At 42.8% G+C, this 18012-nt stretch overlaps 1 protein-coding gene across 1 annotated transcript in view; it reads right to left on the reverse strand.

Annotated features, from left to right (window-relative positions):
- Positions 1-14493, reverse strand: part of LOC106590619 (docking protein 6) — a 213928-nt gene extending 199435 nt beyond the window's left edge. The window contains exon 1 of the mRNA XM_045711018.1: positions 14252-14493. Coding sequence (XP_045566974.1) covers positions 14252-14317 — 66 coding nt within the window. The 5' untranslated portion in view covers positions 14318-14493. The remainder of the gene's footprint in view (positions 1-14251) is intronic.
- Between the last annotated feature and the right edge of the window lie 3519 nt (positions 14494-18012).

Genomic DNA, 18012 nt, shown 5'->3' on the forward strand with positions numbered 1-18012 from the left:
GATGGTGATACCTCACATCTCAAAATTGGGTTACTTAATGTTAGATCCCTCACTTCCAAGGCAGTTATAGTCAATCAACTAATCACTGATCATAATCTTGATGTGATTGGCCTGACTGAAACATGGCTTAAGCCTGATGAATTTACTGTGTTAAATGAGGCCTCACCCCCTGGTTACACTAGTGACCATACCCCCCGTGCATCCGGCAAAGGCGGAGGTGTTGCTAACATTTACGATAGCAAATTTCAATTTACAAAAAAAAAACCAATGACGTTTTCGTCTTTTGAGCTTCTAGTCATGAAATCTATGAAGCCTACTCACTCACTTTTTATAGCTACTGTTTACAGGCCTCCTGGGCCATATGCAGTGTTCCTCACTGAGTTCCCTGAATTCCTATCGGATCTTGTAGTCATAGCAGATAATATTCTAATTTTTGGTGACTTTAACATTCACATGGAAAAGTCCACAGACCCACTCCAAAAGGTTTTCGGAGCCATCATCGACACAGTGGGTTTTGTCCAACATGTCTCTGGACCTACTCACTGCCACAGTCATACTCTGGACCTAGTTTTGTCCCATGGAATAAATGTTGTGGATCTTAATGTTTTTCCTCATAATCCTGGACTATCGGACCACCATTTTATTACGTTTGCAATCGCAACAAATAATCTGCTCAGACCCCAACCAAGGAGCATTAAAAGTCGTGCTGTAAATTCTCAGACAACCCAAAGATTCCTTGACGCCCTTCCAGACTCCCTCTGCCTACCCAAGGACGTCAGAGGACAAAAATCAGTTAACCACCTAACCGAGGAACTCAATTTAACCTTGCGCAATACCCTAGATGCAGTTGCACCCCTAAAAACTAAAAACATCTGTCATAAGAAACTAGCTCCCTAGTATACAGAAAATACACGAGCTCTGAAGCAAGCCTCCAGAAAATTGGAACGGAAATGGCGCCACACCAAACTGGAAGTCTTCCGACTAGCTTGGAAAGACAGTACCGTGCAGTATCGAAGAGCCCTCACTGCTGCTCGATCATCCTATTTTTCCAACTTAATTGAGGAAAATAAGAACAATCCGAAATTTCTTTTTGATACTGTCGCAAAGCTAACTAAAAAGCAGCCTTCGCAAATGGAGGATGGCTTTCACTTCAGCAGTAATACATTTATGAACTTCTTTGAGGAAAAGATCATGATCATTAGAAAGCAAATTACAGACTCCTCTTTAAATCTGGGTATTCCTCCAAAGCTCCATTGTCCTGAGTCTACACAACTCTGCCAGGACCTAGGATCAAGGGAGATAGTAAAGTGTTTTAGTACTTTATCTCTTGACACAATGATGAATATAATCATGGCCTCCAAACCTTCAAGCTGCATACTGGACCCTATTCCAACTAAACTACTGAAAGAGCTGCTTCCTGTGCTTGGCACTCCTATGTTGAACATAATAAACGGCTCTCTATCCACCGGATGTGTACCAAGCTCACTAAAAGTGGCAGTAATAAAGCCTCTCTTGAAAGGCCTCTCTTGAATCTTGATCCAGAAATTATAAAAAACTATCGGCCTATATCGAATCTTCCATTCCTCTCAAAAAATTTTGAAAAAGCTGTTGCACAGCAACTCACTGCCTTCCTGAAGACAAACAATGTATATGAAACGCTTCAGTCTGGTTTTAGACCCCATCATAGCACTGAGACTGCACTTGTGAAGGTGGTAAATGACCTTTTAATGACGTCAGACCGAGGCTCTGCATCTGTCCTCGTGCTCCTAGATCTTAGTGCCGCTTTTGATACCATCGATCACCACATTCTTTTGGAGAGATTGGAAACCCAAATTGGTCTACATGGACAAGTTCTGGCCTGGTTTAGATCTTATCTGTCGGAAAGATATCAGTTTGTCTCTGTGAATGGTTTGTCCTCTGACAAATCAATTGTAAATTTCGGTGTTCCTCAAGGTTCCGTTTTAGGACCACTATTGTTTTCACTATATATTTTACCTCTTGGGGATGTCATTCGAAAACATAATGTTAAATTTCACTGCTATGCGGACGACACACAGCTGTACATTTCAATGAAACATGGTGAAGCCCCAAAATTGCCCTCGCTAGAAGCCTGTGTTTCAGACATAAAGAAGTGGATGGCTGCAAACGTTCTACTTTTAAACTCGGACAAAACAGAGATGCTTGTTCTAGGTCCCAAGAAACAAAGAGATCTTCTGTTGAATCTGACAATTGATCTGGATGGTTGTACAGTCGTCTCAAATAAAACTGTGAAGGACCTCGGCGTTACTCTGGACCCTGATCTCTTTTTTGAAGAACATATCAAAACTGTTTCAAGGACAGCTTTTTTCCATCTACGTAACATTGCAAAAATCTGAAACTTTCTGTCCAAAAATGACGCAGAAAAATATATCCATGCTTTTGTTACTTCTAGGCTGGACTACTGCAATGCTCTACTTTCCGGCTACCCGGATAAACCACTAAACAAACTTCAGTTAGTGCTAAATACGGCTGCTAGAATCCTGACTAGAACCAAAAAATGTGATCATATTACTCCAGTGCTAGCCTCCCTACACTGGCTTCCTGTTAAGGCAAGGGCTGATTTCAAGGTTTTACTGCTAACCTACAAAGCATTACATGGGCTTGCTCCTACCTATCTTTCCGATTTGGTCCTGCCGTACATACCTACACGTACGCTACGGTCACAAGACGCAGGCCTCCTAATTGTCCCTAGAATTTCTAAGCAAACGGCTGGAGGTAGGGCTTTCTCCTATAGAGCTCCATTTTTATGGAATGGTCTGCCTACCAATGTGAGAGACGCAGACTCAGTCTCAACCTTTAAGTCTTTACTGAAGACTTATCTCTTCAGTAGGTCCTATGATTAAGTATAGTCTGGCCCAGGAGTGTGAAGGTGAACGGAAAGGCTGGAGCAACGAACCGCCCTTGCTGGCTCTGCCTTGCCGGTTCCCCTCTTTCCACTGGGATTCTCTGCCTCTAACCCTTTTACAGGGGCTGAGTCACTGGCTTACTGGTGTTCTTCCATGCCGTCCATGGGAGGGGTGCGTCACTTGAGTGGGTTGAGTCACTGACGTTGGTCTTCCTGTCTGGGTTGGCGCCCCCCCTTGGGTTGTGCCATGGCGGAGATCGTTGTGGGCTATACTCGGCCTTGTCTCAGGACGGTAAGTTGGTGGTTGGAGACATCCCTCTAGTGGTGTGGGGGCTGTGCTTTGGCAAAGTGGGTGGGGTTATATCCTGCCTGTTTGGCCCTGTCCGGGGTATCATCGGATGGGGCCACAGTGTCTTCTGATCCCTCCTGTCTCAGCCTCCAGTATTTATGCTGCAGTAGTTTATGTGTCGGGGGGCTAGGGTCAGTCTGTTACATCTGGAGTATTTCTCTTGTCTTATCCGGTGTCCTGTGTGAATTTAAATATGCTCTCTCTAATTCTCTCTTTCTCTCTTTCTGTCTTTCTCTCAGAGGACCTGAGCCCTAGGACCATGCCTCAGGACTACCTGGTATGATGACTCCTTGCTGTCCCCAGTCCACCTGGCCGTGCTGCTGCTCCAGTTTCAACTGTTCTGCCTGCGGCTATGGAACCCTGACCTGTTCACCGGACGTGCTTGTTGCACCCTCAACAACTACTATGATTATTATTATTTGACCATGCTGGTCATTTATGAACATTTTAACATCTTGACCATGTTCTGTTATAAATATCCACCCTGCACAGCCAGAAGAGGACTGGCCACCCCTCATAGCCTGGTTCCTCTCTAGGTTTCTTCCTAGGTTTTTGGCCTTTCTAGGGAGTTTTTCCTAGGGAGTTTTTCCTAGCCACCGTGCTTCTTTCACATGCATTGCTTGCTGTTTGGGGTTTTAGGCTGGGTTTCTGTACAGCACTTTGAGATATCAGCTGATGTACGAAGGGCTATATAAATAAATTTGATTTGATTTGATTTGAGGGGGAGACAACTTAGTTAGGGGGAAACAACTTAGTTAGGGGGAAACAACTTAGTTAGGGGGAAACAACATGGTGCAGGGGGGAAACAACTTAGTTAGGGGGAAACAACTTAGTTAGGGGAAACGACTTAGTTAGGGGAAACAACTTAGTTAGGGGGAAAGAACTTAGTTAGGGGAAAGAACTTAGTTAGGGGAAAGAACTTAGTTAGGGGAAACAACTTAGTTAGGGGGAAACAACTTAGTTAGGGGGAAACAACTTAGTTAGGGGGAAACAACTTAGTTAGGGGAAACAAATTAGTTAGGGGGAAACAAATTAGTTAGGGGAAACAAATTAGTTAGGGGAAACAACTTAGTTAGGGGAAACAAATTAGTTAGGGGAAACAAATTAGTTAGGGGAAACAAATTAGTTAGGGGGAAACAACTTAGTTAGGGGAAACAAATGAGTTAGGGGAAACAACTTAGTTAGGGGGAAACAAATTAGTTAGGGGAAACAACTTAGTTGGGGGGAAACAACTTAGTTAGGGGGAAACAACTTAGTTGGGGGAAACAACTTAGTTAGGAGGAAACAACTTAGTTAGGGGAAACAAATTAGTTTGGGGGAAACAACTTAGTTAGGGGGAAACAACTTAGTTAGGGGGAAACGACTTAGTTAGGGGGAAACGACTTAGTTAGGGGGAAACAACTTAGTTAGGGGGAAACAACTTAGTTAGGGGGAAACAACTTAGTTAGGGGGAAACAACTTAGTTAGGGGGAAACAACTTAGTTAGGGGGAAACAAATTAGTTAGGGGGAAACAACTTAGTTAGGGGGAAACAAATTAGTTAGGGGGAAACAAATTAGTTAGGGGGAAACAAATTAGTTAGGGGGAAACAACTTAGTTAGGGGGAAACAAATTAGTTAGGGGGAAACAACTTAGTTGGGGGGAAACAACTTAGTTAGGGGAAACAACTTAGTTAGGAGGAAACAACTTAGTTAGGGGAAACAAATTAGTTTGGGGGAAACAACTTAGTTAGGGGGAAACAACTTAGTTAGGGGGAAACAGCTTAGGAATAAACAACTTAGTTAGGGGGAAACCAACATGGGGCAGTGGGGGAAACAACTTAGTTAGGGGGAAACAGGTTAGTTAGGGGGAAACAGGTTAGTTAGGGGAAAACAACTTAGTTAGGGGGAAACAACTTAGTTAGGGAGAAACAACTTAGTTAGGGGGAAACAACTTAGTTAGGGGGAAACAACTTAGTTAGGGGGAAACAACTTAGTTAGGAGGAAACAACCTAGTTAGGAGGAAACAACTTAGTTAGGGGGAAACAACTTAGTTGGGGGAAACAACATAGTTAGGGGGAAACAACGTCAGTTGGGGGGAAACAACTTAGTTAGGGGGAAACCAACATGGTGCAGTGGGGGAAACAACTTAGTTAGGAGGAAACAGGTTAGTTAGGGGGAAACAGGTTAGTTAGGGGGAAACAGGTTAGTTAGGAGGAAACAACTTAATCAGGGGGAAACAACTTAGGGGGAAACAACATGTTGCAGGGGGCGAAACAATTTAGGGGGAAAATGGTACACATGGGTCTTCCTACTGATCTCGATGTAGCTACTCACCTTAAACAGGGAAAATAATTAAAAAGGGCTCAAACAAGATTAATGCTCAATCAAAAACAAATACATAAAAATCAGGGTCAGATTAAATCAAGATGCTCTCACTTTCCATTTCTCTCAATAGCGCTCTTTTGAAAAAATATCAACAATTCTCTCTCCCTCTGTTATATCTGTTGTAATTCTCCTCTCTTATCTGGTGTCCTGTGTGAATTTAAGTATTCTCCCTCTAATTCTCTCTCTCTTTTTCTCTCTCTCTCTCTCTCTGTCTCTTTCTCTCGGAGGACCTGAGCCGTAGGACTACCTGGCCTGATGACTCCTGGCTGTGCCCAGTCCACCTGGTCTTGCTGCTGCTCGAGCTTCAACTGTTCTGCCTGCGGCTATGAAACCCTGACCTGTTCACCAGACGTGCTACCTTGTCCTGGAGCTGCTGTTTTCATCTCTCTCTGTCTCGCACTCCCTCATGGCACATTTACAGTGTGTGAACATTTAGACGAATGTGATTTTTGAATGGCAGCCTGATTCACAGCCAGAAGACTGTAAAGTAGTTAGATGGTGCTTCCTATATCCATTAGTTATGACTAAGACAGAGCCATGAGAGAAATCCTTTCCCGTCTCAAGCACTAACCTAAACCTGAGGAACATGGAGCTGCCTTCACGTCTCCAGCACTAACCTCAACCTGAGGAACATGGAGCTGCCTTCCCGTCTCCAGCATTAACCTAAACCTGAGGAACATGGAGCTGCCTTCCCGTCTCCAGCATTAACCTCAACCTGAGGAACATGGAGCTGCCTTCCCGTCTCCAGCATTAACCTCAACCTGAGGAACATGGAGCTGCCTTCCCGTCTCCAGCATTAACCTCAACCTGAGGAACATGGAGCTGACTTCCCGTCTCCAGCATTAACCTCAACCTGAGGAACATGGAGCTGCCTTCCCGTCTCCAGCATTAACCTCAACCTGAGGAACATGGAGCTGCCTTCCCGTCTCCAGCACTAACCTCAACCTGAGGAACATGGAGCTGCCTTCCCGTCTCCAGCATTAACCTCAACCTGAGGAACATGGAGCTGCCTTCCCGTCTCCAGCACTAACCTCAACCTGAGGAACATGGAGCTGCCTTCCCGTCTCCAGCACTAACCTCAACCTGAGGAACATGGAGCTGCCTTCAAGCAATTACATGAATGACTAAAAGGTCATGTTTTGCTCCCTTCCCAAGACAGTCTATCCCACCGATTATGTCTGCCGTTTCTCAAAAAGAGGGACAGGATATGGGGACAACGGCAATATCCTCTGCCATCGCAGCTATTCCTTACACAGCGGTAGGTAGATAAATCTGTTATTACAGATACATCGACCTGCGCTTCACCACCAGTTTACCACCATTTAATTTGGGTCTGTGTGTCTGTCTGTCTGTCAGTCTGTCTCCCGAGCAGATTAACTGAGCAGAGAAAACAAGTAATAGCTTATGGTACAAAGCCAGCCTAGATCGAACTGAAGAACCACAGACTCTGATTAGATCTAACTGAAGAACCACATACTCTGGCAACAGATTGTTTGCTTGTTTGTTTGTGTTGGATTTTGTGCCAATTCCTCCGTGTTGGACCAGTGTGCGCAGCCGTGCAATGACGTGTGTGTGTGTGTGTGTGTGTGTGTGTGTGTGTGTGTGTGTGTGTGTGTGTGTGTGTGTGTGTGTGTGTGTGTGTGTGTGTGTGTGTGTGTGTGTGTGTGTGTGTGTGTGTGTGTGTGTGTGTGTGTGTGTGTGTGTGTGTGTGTGTTGAGGTTGAGGTTAGGCAGAGGGTGCAGTGTGGGCGCTGAATAGAGAAATGCCATTCCACTCAGTCTCAGCTGTCTGACACACTACAGAGAGGGAGAGAGACAGAGATAGAGAGACAGAGGGAGAGAGACAGAGGGAGAGAGACAGAGATAGAGAGACAGAGATAGAGAGACAGAGGGAGAGAGACAGAGGTAGAGAGACAGAGATAGAGAGACAGAGGGAGAGAGACAGAGGGAGAGAGACAGAGGGAGAGAGACAGAGATAGAGAGACAGAGATAGAGAGACAGAGGGAGAGAGACAGAGGTAGAGAGACAGAGGTAGAGAGACAGAGATAGAGAGACAGAGGGAGAGAGACAGAGATAGAGAGACAGAGATAGAGAGACAGAGGGAGAGAGACAGAGGGAGAGAGACAGAGATAGAGAGACAGAGATAGAGAGACAGAGATAGAGAGACAGAGGGAGAGAGACAGAGATAGAGAGACAGAGGGAGAGAGACAGAGGGAGAGAGACAGAGGGAGAGAGACAGAGGTAGAGAGACAGAGGTAGAGAGACAGAGGTAGAGAGACAGAGATAGAGAGACAGAGGGAGAGAGACAGAGATAGAGAGACAGAGATAGAGAGACAGAGATAGAGAGACAGAGGGAGAGAGACAGAGGTAGAGAGACAGAGATAGAGAGACAGAGGGAGAGAGACAGAGGGAGAGAGACAGAGGGAGAGAGACAGAGGGAGAGAGACAGAGATAGAGAGACAGAGATAGAGAGACAGAGATAGAGAGACAGAGGGAGAGAGACAGAGATAGAGAGACAGAGGGAGAGAGACAGAGGGAGAGAGACAGAGGGAGAGAGACAGAGGTAGAGAGACAGAGGTAGAGAGACAGAGGTAGAGAGACAGAGATAGAGAGACAGAGGGAGAGAGACAGAGATAGAGAGACAGAGGGAGAGAGACAGAGGGAGAGAGACAGAGGGAGAGAGACAGAGGGAGAGAGACAGAGGGAGAGAGACAGAGATAGAGAGACAGAGATAGAGAGACAGAGATAGAGAGACAGAGGGAGAGAGACAGAGATAGAGAGACAGAGGGAGAGAGACAGAGGGAGAGAGACAGAGGGAGAGAGACAGAGGTAGAGAGACAGAGGTAGAGAGACAGAGGTAGAGAGACAGAGGGAGAGAGACAGAGGGAGAGAGACAGAGATAGAGAGACAGAGATAGAGAGACAGAGATAGAGAGACAGAGGGAGAGAGACAGAGATAGAGAGACAGAGGGAGAGAGACAGAGGGAGAGAGACAGAGGGAGAGAGACAGAGGTAGAGAGACAGAGGTAGAGAGACAGAGGTAGAGAGACAGAGATAGAGAGACAGAGGGAGAGAGACAGAGATAGAGAGACAGAGGGAGAGAGACAGAGGGAGAGAGACAGAGGGAGAGAGACAGAGATAGAGAGACAGAGATAGAGAGACAGAGATAGAGAGACAGAGATAGAGAGACAGAGATAGAGAGACAGAGGGAGAGAGACAGAGGGAGAGAGACAGAGGGAGAGAGACAGAGAGACAGAGGGAGAGAGACAGAGGGAGAGAGACAGAGGGAGAGAGACAGAGGGAGAGAGACAGAGATAGAGAGACAGAGATAGAGAGACAGAGAGACAGAGACAGAGAGACAGAGACAGAGAGACAGAGGGAGAGAGACAGAGGGAGAAAGACAGAGGGAGAGAGACAGAGAGACAGAGACAGAGAGACAGAGACAGAGAGACAGAGGGAGAGAGACAGAGGGAGAGAGACAGAGGTGGGAGACAGAGGGAGAGAGACAGAGGGAGAGAGACAGAGGGAGAGAGACAGAGATAGAGAGACAGAGATAGAGAGACAGAGATAGAGAGACAGAGAGACAGAGGGAGAGAGACAGAGGGAGAGAGACAGAGGGAGAGAGACAGAGAGAGAGAGAGAGAGAGAGAGAGAGAGAGAGAGAGAGAGAGAGAGAGAGAGAGAGAGACAAAAAGGGAAAAACACCAAATAGAGACTGCATGTAGAATTCTGCAAAAATATCCTCCATGTACAGTCGTGGCCTAAAGTTTTGAGAATGACACAAATATTACTTTTTCCAAAGTCTGCTGCCTCAGTTTGTATGATGGAATTTGCATATACTCCAGAATGTTATGAAGAGTGATCAGATGAATTGCAATTAATTGCAAAGTTCCTCTTTGCCATGCAAATGAACTGAATCCCAAAAAAACAATTTTCTCTGATGAATCCCTCTTCCGATTGTTTGGGGCATCTGGAAAAAAGCTTGTCTGGAGAAGACAAGGTGAGTGCTACCATCAGTCCTGTGTCATGCCAACAGTAAAGCATCCTGAGACCATTCATGTGTGGGGTTGCTTCTCAGCCAAGGGAGTGGGCTCACTCACAATTTTTGCCTAAGAACACAGCCATGAATAAAGAATGGTACCAACACATCCTCAGAGAGCAACTTCTCTCAACCATCCAGGAACAGTTTGGTGACGAACAATGCCTTTTCCTGCATGATGGAGCACCTTGCCATAAGGCAAAAGTGATAACTAAGTGGCTCGGGGAACATAACATCGATATTTTGGGTCCATGGCCAGGAAACTCCCCAGACCTTAATCCCATTGAGAACTTGTGGTCAATCCTCAAGAGGCGGGTGGACAAACAAAAACCTACAAATTCTGACAAACTCCAAGCATTGATTATGCAAGAATGGGCTGCCATCAGTCAGGATGTGGCCCAGAAGTTAATTGACAGCATGTCAGGGCGGATTGCAGAGGTCTTGGAAAAGAAGGATCAAACACTGAAAATATTGACTCTTTGCATCAACTTCACGTAATTTTCAATAAAAGCCTTTGACACTTATGAAATGCTTGTCATTATACTTCAGTATTCAATAGTAACATCTGACAAAAATATCTAAAGACATTGAAGCAGCAAACTTTGTGGAAATTAATATTTGTGTCAAAACACCAAATAATGCATGCAGAGCAGAATTTGGCCGATACTCGCTAATTAACAAAATCCAGAAAAGAGACGTTAAATTCTACAACCACCTAAAAGGAACCGATTCCCAAACCTTCCATAACAAAGCCATCACCTACAGAGAGATGAACCTGGAGAAGAGTCCCCAATGCATGCTGGTCCTGGGGCTCTGTTCACAAACACAAACAGACCCACAGAGCCTCAGGACAGCAACACAATTAGACCCAAACTAATCATGAGAAAACAAAAAACAGAGCAAACTAGAAAGCTATTTGGCCCTAAACAGAGAGTACACAGTGGCAGAATACCTGACCACTGTGACAGACCCAAACTTAAGGAAAGCTTTGACTATGTACAGACTCAGTGAGCATAGCCTTGCTATTGAGAAAAGCCGCCGTAGGCAGACCTGGCTCTCAAGAGAAGACCGGCTATGTGCTCACTTCCCACAAAATGAGGTGGAAACTGAGCTGAACCTCCTAACCTCCTGCCAAATATATGACCATGTTAGAGACGCATATTTCCCTCAGATTACACATATCCACAAAGAATTCGAAAAACAAACCCGATTCTGATAAACTCCCACTCCTACTGGGTGAAATACCACAGTGTGCCATCACTGCAGCAAGATTCGTGACCTGTTGCCACAAGAAAAGGTAAACCAGTGAAGAACAAACACTATTGTAAATACAACCCATATTTATGCTTATTTATTTTCCCTTTTGTACTTTAACCATTTGTACATCGTTACAACACTGTACAGTATATATACATAATGTGACATTTGTAATGTCTTTATTCTTTTGGAACTTCTGTGAGTGTAATGTTTACAGGGGGAGAGGTGAGGGGGAGGAGATGAGAGAAGGAGGAGATGAGAAAGGGAGGAGATGAGAGAGGGAGGGAGAGACAAGAGAGAGGGAGGAGATGAGAAAGGGAGAGGTGAGAAAGGGAGGAGATGAGAGAGGGAGGAGATGAGAGAGGGAGAAACAAGAGAGAGGGAGGAGATGAGAGAGGGAGAGACAAGAGAGAGGGAGGACAGCCATAGTGATATTGAGGGAAAGATACAGATGGCACAGTAAGGTTTACAGTAAGATCAGCTTTGTGTATTACCCCCTAATGGTTTTTGGTTAAGGTTATATGTTAGCAGGGGTACCGCTGATATGGTTCAACGCAGAAACAGTCAAGCACCAAGGCTGGAGAGAATGGAGAACAAACGGCCAGTATCAGACCTTTATCCTCGTGTCTCAGTCTGTCAGTCAGTCACTACATGCTTTATCAGAGGTGAAACACGACCATCACAGTATGGTTTCATAACTGGGATTCAAACAACAAGCTGGGGGAGGTTAACAGAGTGAAACAAATAACAACCACCATGATGAAAGGGATCTGGCCTGGCATAGCCACCTCCACAACAGCCTTGGGACTATTAGGTTCAATCTGACATTTTGGTCAGAAATTAGTTATTCACATAGAGTTGATCTTTAGAAAGTCCTCCACATGTGCAATGTGTCCGATTTGTGAAAAAGTCAATTTAAGATGGAAAAAATCCATTAAGAATCAGAAAGCAGACAAATTTGAACTTGGTGCTGTGAGGTTCAATCTGCTAACCAAGCACACAATGCTGGGTTGTCATTAAAAATGATTGGACGGAGTGTCATCAAAGAGGAAGACATAACAAAACAGTTCTGAGATCTGGAACTTAAAGAAAAGAAAAGGACTCTGATAGAACCTTAGTCCCAAGTCCTTGATAATTAATATAGGTTGTGGTCCTCTTTTGCAATTATATTGAACAAAAATATAAACACAACATGCAACAATTTCAAAGATTTTACTGAGTTACAGTTCTTAGAAGAAAATCTGTAAATTTAAAGAAATTAATTTGCCCCATAATCTATGGATTTCACATGACTGAGCAGGGGCACAGACATAGGTGGGCCTGGGAAAGCATAGGCCCACCCACTTGGGAGCCAGGTCCACCGACTGGGGAGCCAGGCCCATCCAATCAGAATGAGTTATTCCCCACAAAAGGGCTTTATTACAGACAGAATTATTCCTCGGCATTCACCCCCCCCTCCCCCAGACAATCCAGCACAGCAGGTGAAGAAGCCGGATGTGGAAGTCCTGGCCTGCGATTGTGAGGCCGGTTGGACGTACTGCCAAATTCTCTAAAACGACGTGGCGGCTTATGGTAGGGAAATTAAGATTCAATTCTCTGGCAACATCTCTGCTGAACATTCCTATGCCAATTGAACGCCCCCTTCGAAGCTTGAGAAATCTGTGGCATTCTGTTTTGTGACAAAACTGAACATTTTAGATTGGCCTTTTATTGTCCCTAGCACAAATTGCAACTGTGTAAAGATCATGCTGTTTAATCAGCTTCTTGATATGCCATACCTGTCACGTGGATGGATTTTCTTGTCAAATGAGAAATGCTCACTAACAGGGATAGAAACAAATTTGTGCACAAAATTTGAGAGAAATAAGCTTTTTGTGGGTATGGAACATTTCTGGGATCTTTTATTTTAGTTCATGAAAAATGGGACCAACACTTTACATGTTGCGTTTATATTTATGTTCAATATACTTGGATTTTTTCTTACCACTTTTTCAGAAGAATGTCCTTCACTTAAGCTCTTTATGATAAAAAAAAAACGGTATATACAGGTGCCTTAGAGAGCATGTTTAAGCTTATAGTCTTAAAGTCACTGAATTAATATTGAATTATCTAACTGACAGTTGCAGCGAAGGACTGTGCCAGATCACACTATACACACTATACACACACAAATATGAATAGCAATGTAACTAGAGTGCTTTAAAATGGAAGTAGAGGATACAGTGTGTGTTTTTCCTCTTTTGTTTCATCATAGAAAAATGAATTACAAAAGTCTTATTCTGAAATCTTAACGCATGAAGACAATGTCGTGATGAGGCGGGGGCGGTGAGAGTGGAAGCAGACATCATTAGCCAGCATCACCCATCATGGTCAGAGCGACATGTTTCTGCTCTACAGTCATCCTGGAATATAACGGTGATGTAAAAATACACCCGCTGTCTTTATGACTCAGGGAACATCAGGCAGAGACACTGTGGGTGACAGAGTGTACCATTATCAATACCAGGTACTATTGGTAACCTGCTGTCCAGTCGGTGGTACAGATCACTGTAGCCTATGTCGTGTAAAGTGCTTTGAGCACATAGACAAGTGTTATAAACATAATCCATTGCTATTATTATTATTATAAGTGTATTAAATCAAATCAAATATATATTGTATTGGTTACATACACGTGTTTAGCAGATGGTATAGCGGGTGTAGCAAAATGCTAGTGTTATTACCGTGTTATAACTTAGTTACCGTTTCAGTGCTTCGCGGTCAATACAACTCTGACCAGAGCTATAGCAACCTAGGCTACATTATCCACATAGCCTGTCTCTCACACCCACTCGGATACTATCCAGTCTTTATCCAATACACAATCTATATCCATCAAAGCCTTGCATGGAGTACTATAAATATAATACAACGCAAACAGCTGTTGTCAATGATAGAGTTGACTCTGTGATCTGGCACTTAGCCTAAATTATAACTTTTAACAACATAGTTATCGTTGTGGTGATAAAGAATATATATAAAAAGAGTCCCATTTATTGCAAGATAATAATATACGTGAATCTTCAACAAATTGAAACATTGTTATTGCCATCATATTCTGTTAAATGTTACATATCTTACATTCTAAGCAAACAAATCTTAACTAAATGCAACCCCTGAAGGAAAGTTAATCATGTTGTTTTGCTCATCTGTTATTTTCCTCTGTAAAGCTCACAGCAGTACAGCTGCCTACGGAGCAACTAAACCTCTTCTAATCCAGCTCTCCTTGCCCCTGCCTCCCTGCCTTCCTCCCTTACTGCCCTGACGGCAAATAACTCTACGTAGAAGCCTCTCCTCCTATACAGCAAAGTGTCACTCACCCCTAGTTTCTTACTCCGTATCCGCACGTATCCCTGTTTCACTATATCATTGAAGTTGGAGGCCATGGTCAGCGTGGTCCGCCACTGCCCCAGAAAAGTAACCTCCTTTTCGGCCACAAAAAAAGTCTACCAACGCGGAATCAGTCCGACATCCACAACATAAAAGCAACACGGGCAACCTGCTGCGGTGTCAACGCTCGGGCAACAGCCGGCTTCGGCGCAGCGGCGCGTTCCATCAAGCAGTAGGGAGATACTATTCGTCAGCTGATTTCATTCAGTCTATGGATAGAGAGGGTGGGTGGGGGGGCTCTGCCTGGAACGCACCATCACCTCTTCTGCAGGGGAGCAGCAGGCAGTGCGCGTAAAACAGAAGGCTTCGCTATGCACAATGGTCTCTCTTCTCAAATCAAATCACATTTTATTTGCCACATGCGATGAATACAACTGACGTAGACTTTACCGTGAAATGCTTGCTTACGAGCACTTCCTAACAATAAAGAGTTAAAAAAAAAACGTTTTTTTTCTAACACAAGAGGAATAAAATTGTAACACAACAGGAATAAAATTGAATACACAAGAATGGAGGATAGATAATAATAAGGTATTTGAGGTAGATATGTACATGAAGGCAGGGTAAAGTGACTAGACATCAGGATAGATAATAATAAGGTATTTGAGGTAGATATGTACATGAAGGCAGGGTAAAGTGACTAGGCATCAGGATAGATAATAATAAGGTATTTGAGGTAGATATGTACATGAAGGCAGGGTAAAGTGACTAGGTATCAGGATAGATAATAATAATGTATTTGAGGTAGATATGTACACGAACGCAGGGTAAAGTGACTAGGCATCAGGATAGATAATAATAAGGTATTTGAGGTAGATATGTACATGAAGGCAGGGTAAAGTGACTAGGTGTCAGGATAGATAATAATAAGGTATTTGAGGTAGATATGTACATGAAGGCAGGGTAAAGTGACTAGGCATCAGGATAGATAATAATAAGGTATTTGAGGTAGATATGTACATGAAGGCAGGGTAAGGTGACTAGACATCAGGATAGATAATAATAAGGTATTTGAGGTAGATATGTACATGGAGGCAGGGTAAAGTGACTAGGCATCAGGATAGATAATAATAAGGTATTTGAGGTAGATATGTACATGAAGGCAGGGTAAGGTGACTAGACATCAGGATAGATAATAATAAGGTATTTGAGGTAGATATGTACATGGAGGCAGGGTAAAGTGACTAGGCATCAGGATAGATAATAATAAGGTATTTGAGATAGATATGTACATGGAGGCAGGGTAAAGTGACTAGGCATCAGGATAGATAATAATAAGGTATTTGAGGTAGATATGTACATGAAGGCAGGGTAAAGTGACATCAGGATAGATAATAATAAGGTATTTGAGGTAGATATGTACATGAAGGCAGGGTAAAGTGACATCAGGATAGATAATAATAAGGTATTTGAGGTAGATATGTAAATGAAGGCAGGGTAAAGTGACTAGGCATCAGGATAGATAATAATAAGGTATTTGAGGTAGATATGTACATGAAGACAGGATAAAGTGACTAGACATCAGGATAGATAATAATAAGGTATTTGAGGTAGATATGTACATGAAGGCAGGGTAAAGTGACTAGGCATCAGGATAGATAATAATAAGGTATTTGAGGTAGATATGTACATGAAGGCAGGGTAAAGTGACTAGGCATCAGGATAGATAATAATAAGGTATTTGAGGTAGATATGTACATGAAGGCAGGGTAAAGTGACTAGACATCAGGATAGATAATAATAAGGTATTTGAGGTAGATATGTACATGAAGGCAGGGTAAAGTGACTAGGCATCAGGATAGATAATAATAAGGTATTTGAGGTAGATATGTACATGAAGGCAGGGTAAAGTGACTAGACATCAGGATAGATAATAATAAGGTATTTGAGGTAGATATGTACATGAAGGCAGGGTAAAGTGACTAGGCATCAGGATAGATAATAATAAGGTATTTGAGGTAGATATGTACATGAAGGCAGGGTAAAGTGACTAGGTATCAGGATAGATAATAATAATGTATTTGAGGTAGATATGTACACGAACGCAGGGTAAAGTGACTAGGCATCAGGATAGATAATAATAAGGTATTTGAGGTAGATATGTACATGAAGGCAGGGTAAAGTGACTAGACATCAGGATAGATAATAATAAGGTATTTGAGGTAGATATGTACATGAAGGCAGGGTAAGGTGACTAGACATCAGGATAGATAATAATAAGGTATTTGAGGTAGATATGTACATGGAGGCAGGGTAAAGTGACTAGGCATCAGGATAGATAATAATAAGGTATTTGAGGTAGATATGTACATGGAGGCAGGGTAAAGTGACTAGGCATCAGGATAGATAATAATAAGGTATTTGAGGTAGATATGTACATGAAGGCAGGGTAAAGTGACATCAGGATAGATAATAATAAGGTATTTGAGGTAGATATGTACATGAAGGCAGGGTAAAGTGACATCAGGATAGATAATAATAAGGTATTTGAGGTAGATATGTAAATGAAGGCAGGGTAAAGTGACTAGGCATCAGGATAGATAATAATAAGGTATTTGAGGTAGATATGTACATGAAGACAGGGTAAAGTGACTAGACATCAGGATAGATAATAATAAGGTATTTGAGGTAGATATGTACATGAAGGCAGGGTAAAGTGACTAGGCATCAGGATAGATAATAATAAGGTATTTGAGGTAGATATGTACATGAAGGCAGGGTAAAGTGACTAGACATCAGGATAGATAATAATAAGGTATTTGAGGTAGATATGTACATGAAGGCAGGGTAAAGTGACTAGGCATCAGGATAGATAATAATAAGGTATTTGAGGTAGATATGTACATGAAGGCAGGGTAAAGTGACTAGGTATCAGGATAGATAATAATAATGTATTTGAGGTAGATATGTACACGAACGCAGGGTAAAGTGACTAGGCATCAGGATAGATGATAATAAGGTATTTGAGGTAGATATGTACATGAAGGCAGGGTAAAGTGACTAGGTGTCAGGATAGATAATAATAAGGTATTTGAGGTAGATATGTACATGGAGGCAGGGTAAAGTGACTAGGCATCAGGATAGATAATAATAAGGTATTTGAGGTAGATATGTACATGAAGGCAGGGTAAAGTGACATCAGGATAGATAATAATAAGGTATTTGAGGTAGATATGTACATGAAGGCAGGGTAAAGTGACATCAGGATAGATAATAATAAGGTATTTGAGGTAGATATGTAAATGAAGGCAGGGTAAAGTGACTAGGCATCAGGATAGATAATAATAAGGTATTTGAGGTAGATATGTACATGAAGGCAGGGTAAAGTGACTAGGCATCAGGATAGATAATAATAAGGTATTTGAGGTAGATATGTGCATGAAGGCAGGGTAAAGTGACTAGACATCAGGATAGATAATAATAAGGTATTTGAGGTAGATATGTACATGAAGGCAGGGTATAGTGACTAGGCATCAGGATAGATAATAATAAGGTATTTGAGGTAGATATGTACATGAAGGCAGGGTAAAGTGACTAGGCATCAGGATAGATAATAATAAGGTATTTGAGGTAGATATGTACATGAAGGCAGGGTAAAGTGACATCAGGATAGATAATAATAAGGTATTTGAGGTAGATATGTACATGAAGGCAGGGTAAAGTGACTAGGCATCAGGATAGATAATAATAA

The sequence above is a fragment of the Salmo salar genome, chromosome ssa29, assembly GCF_905237065.1.
Source record: "Salmo salar chromosome ssa29, Ssal_v3.1, whole genome shotgun sequence".
NCBI classification, from domain to species: domain Eukaryota; kingdom Metazoa; phylum Chordata; class Actinopteri; order Salmoniformes; family Salmonidae; genus Salmo; species Salmo salar.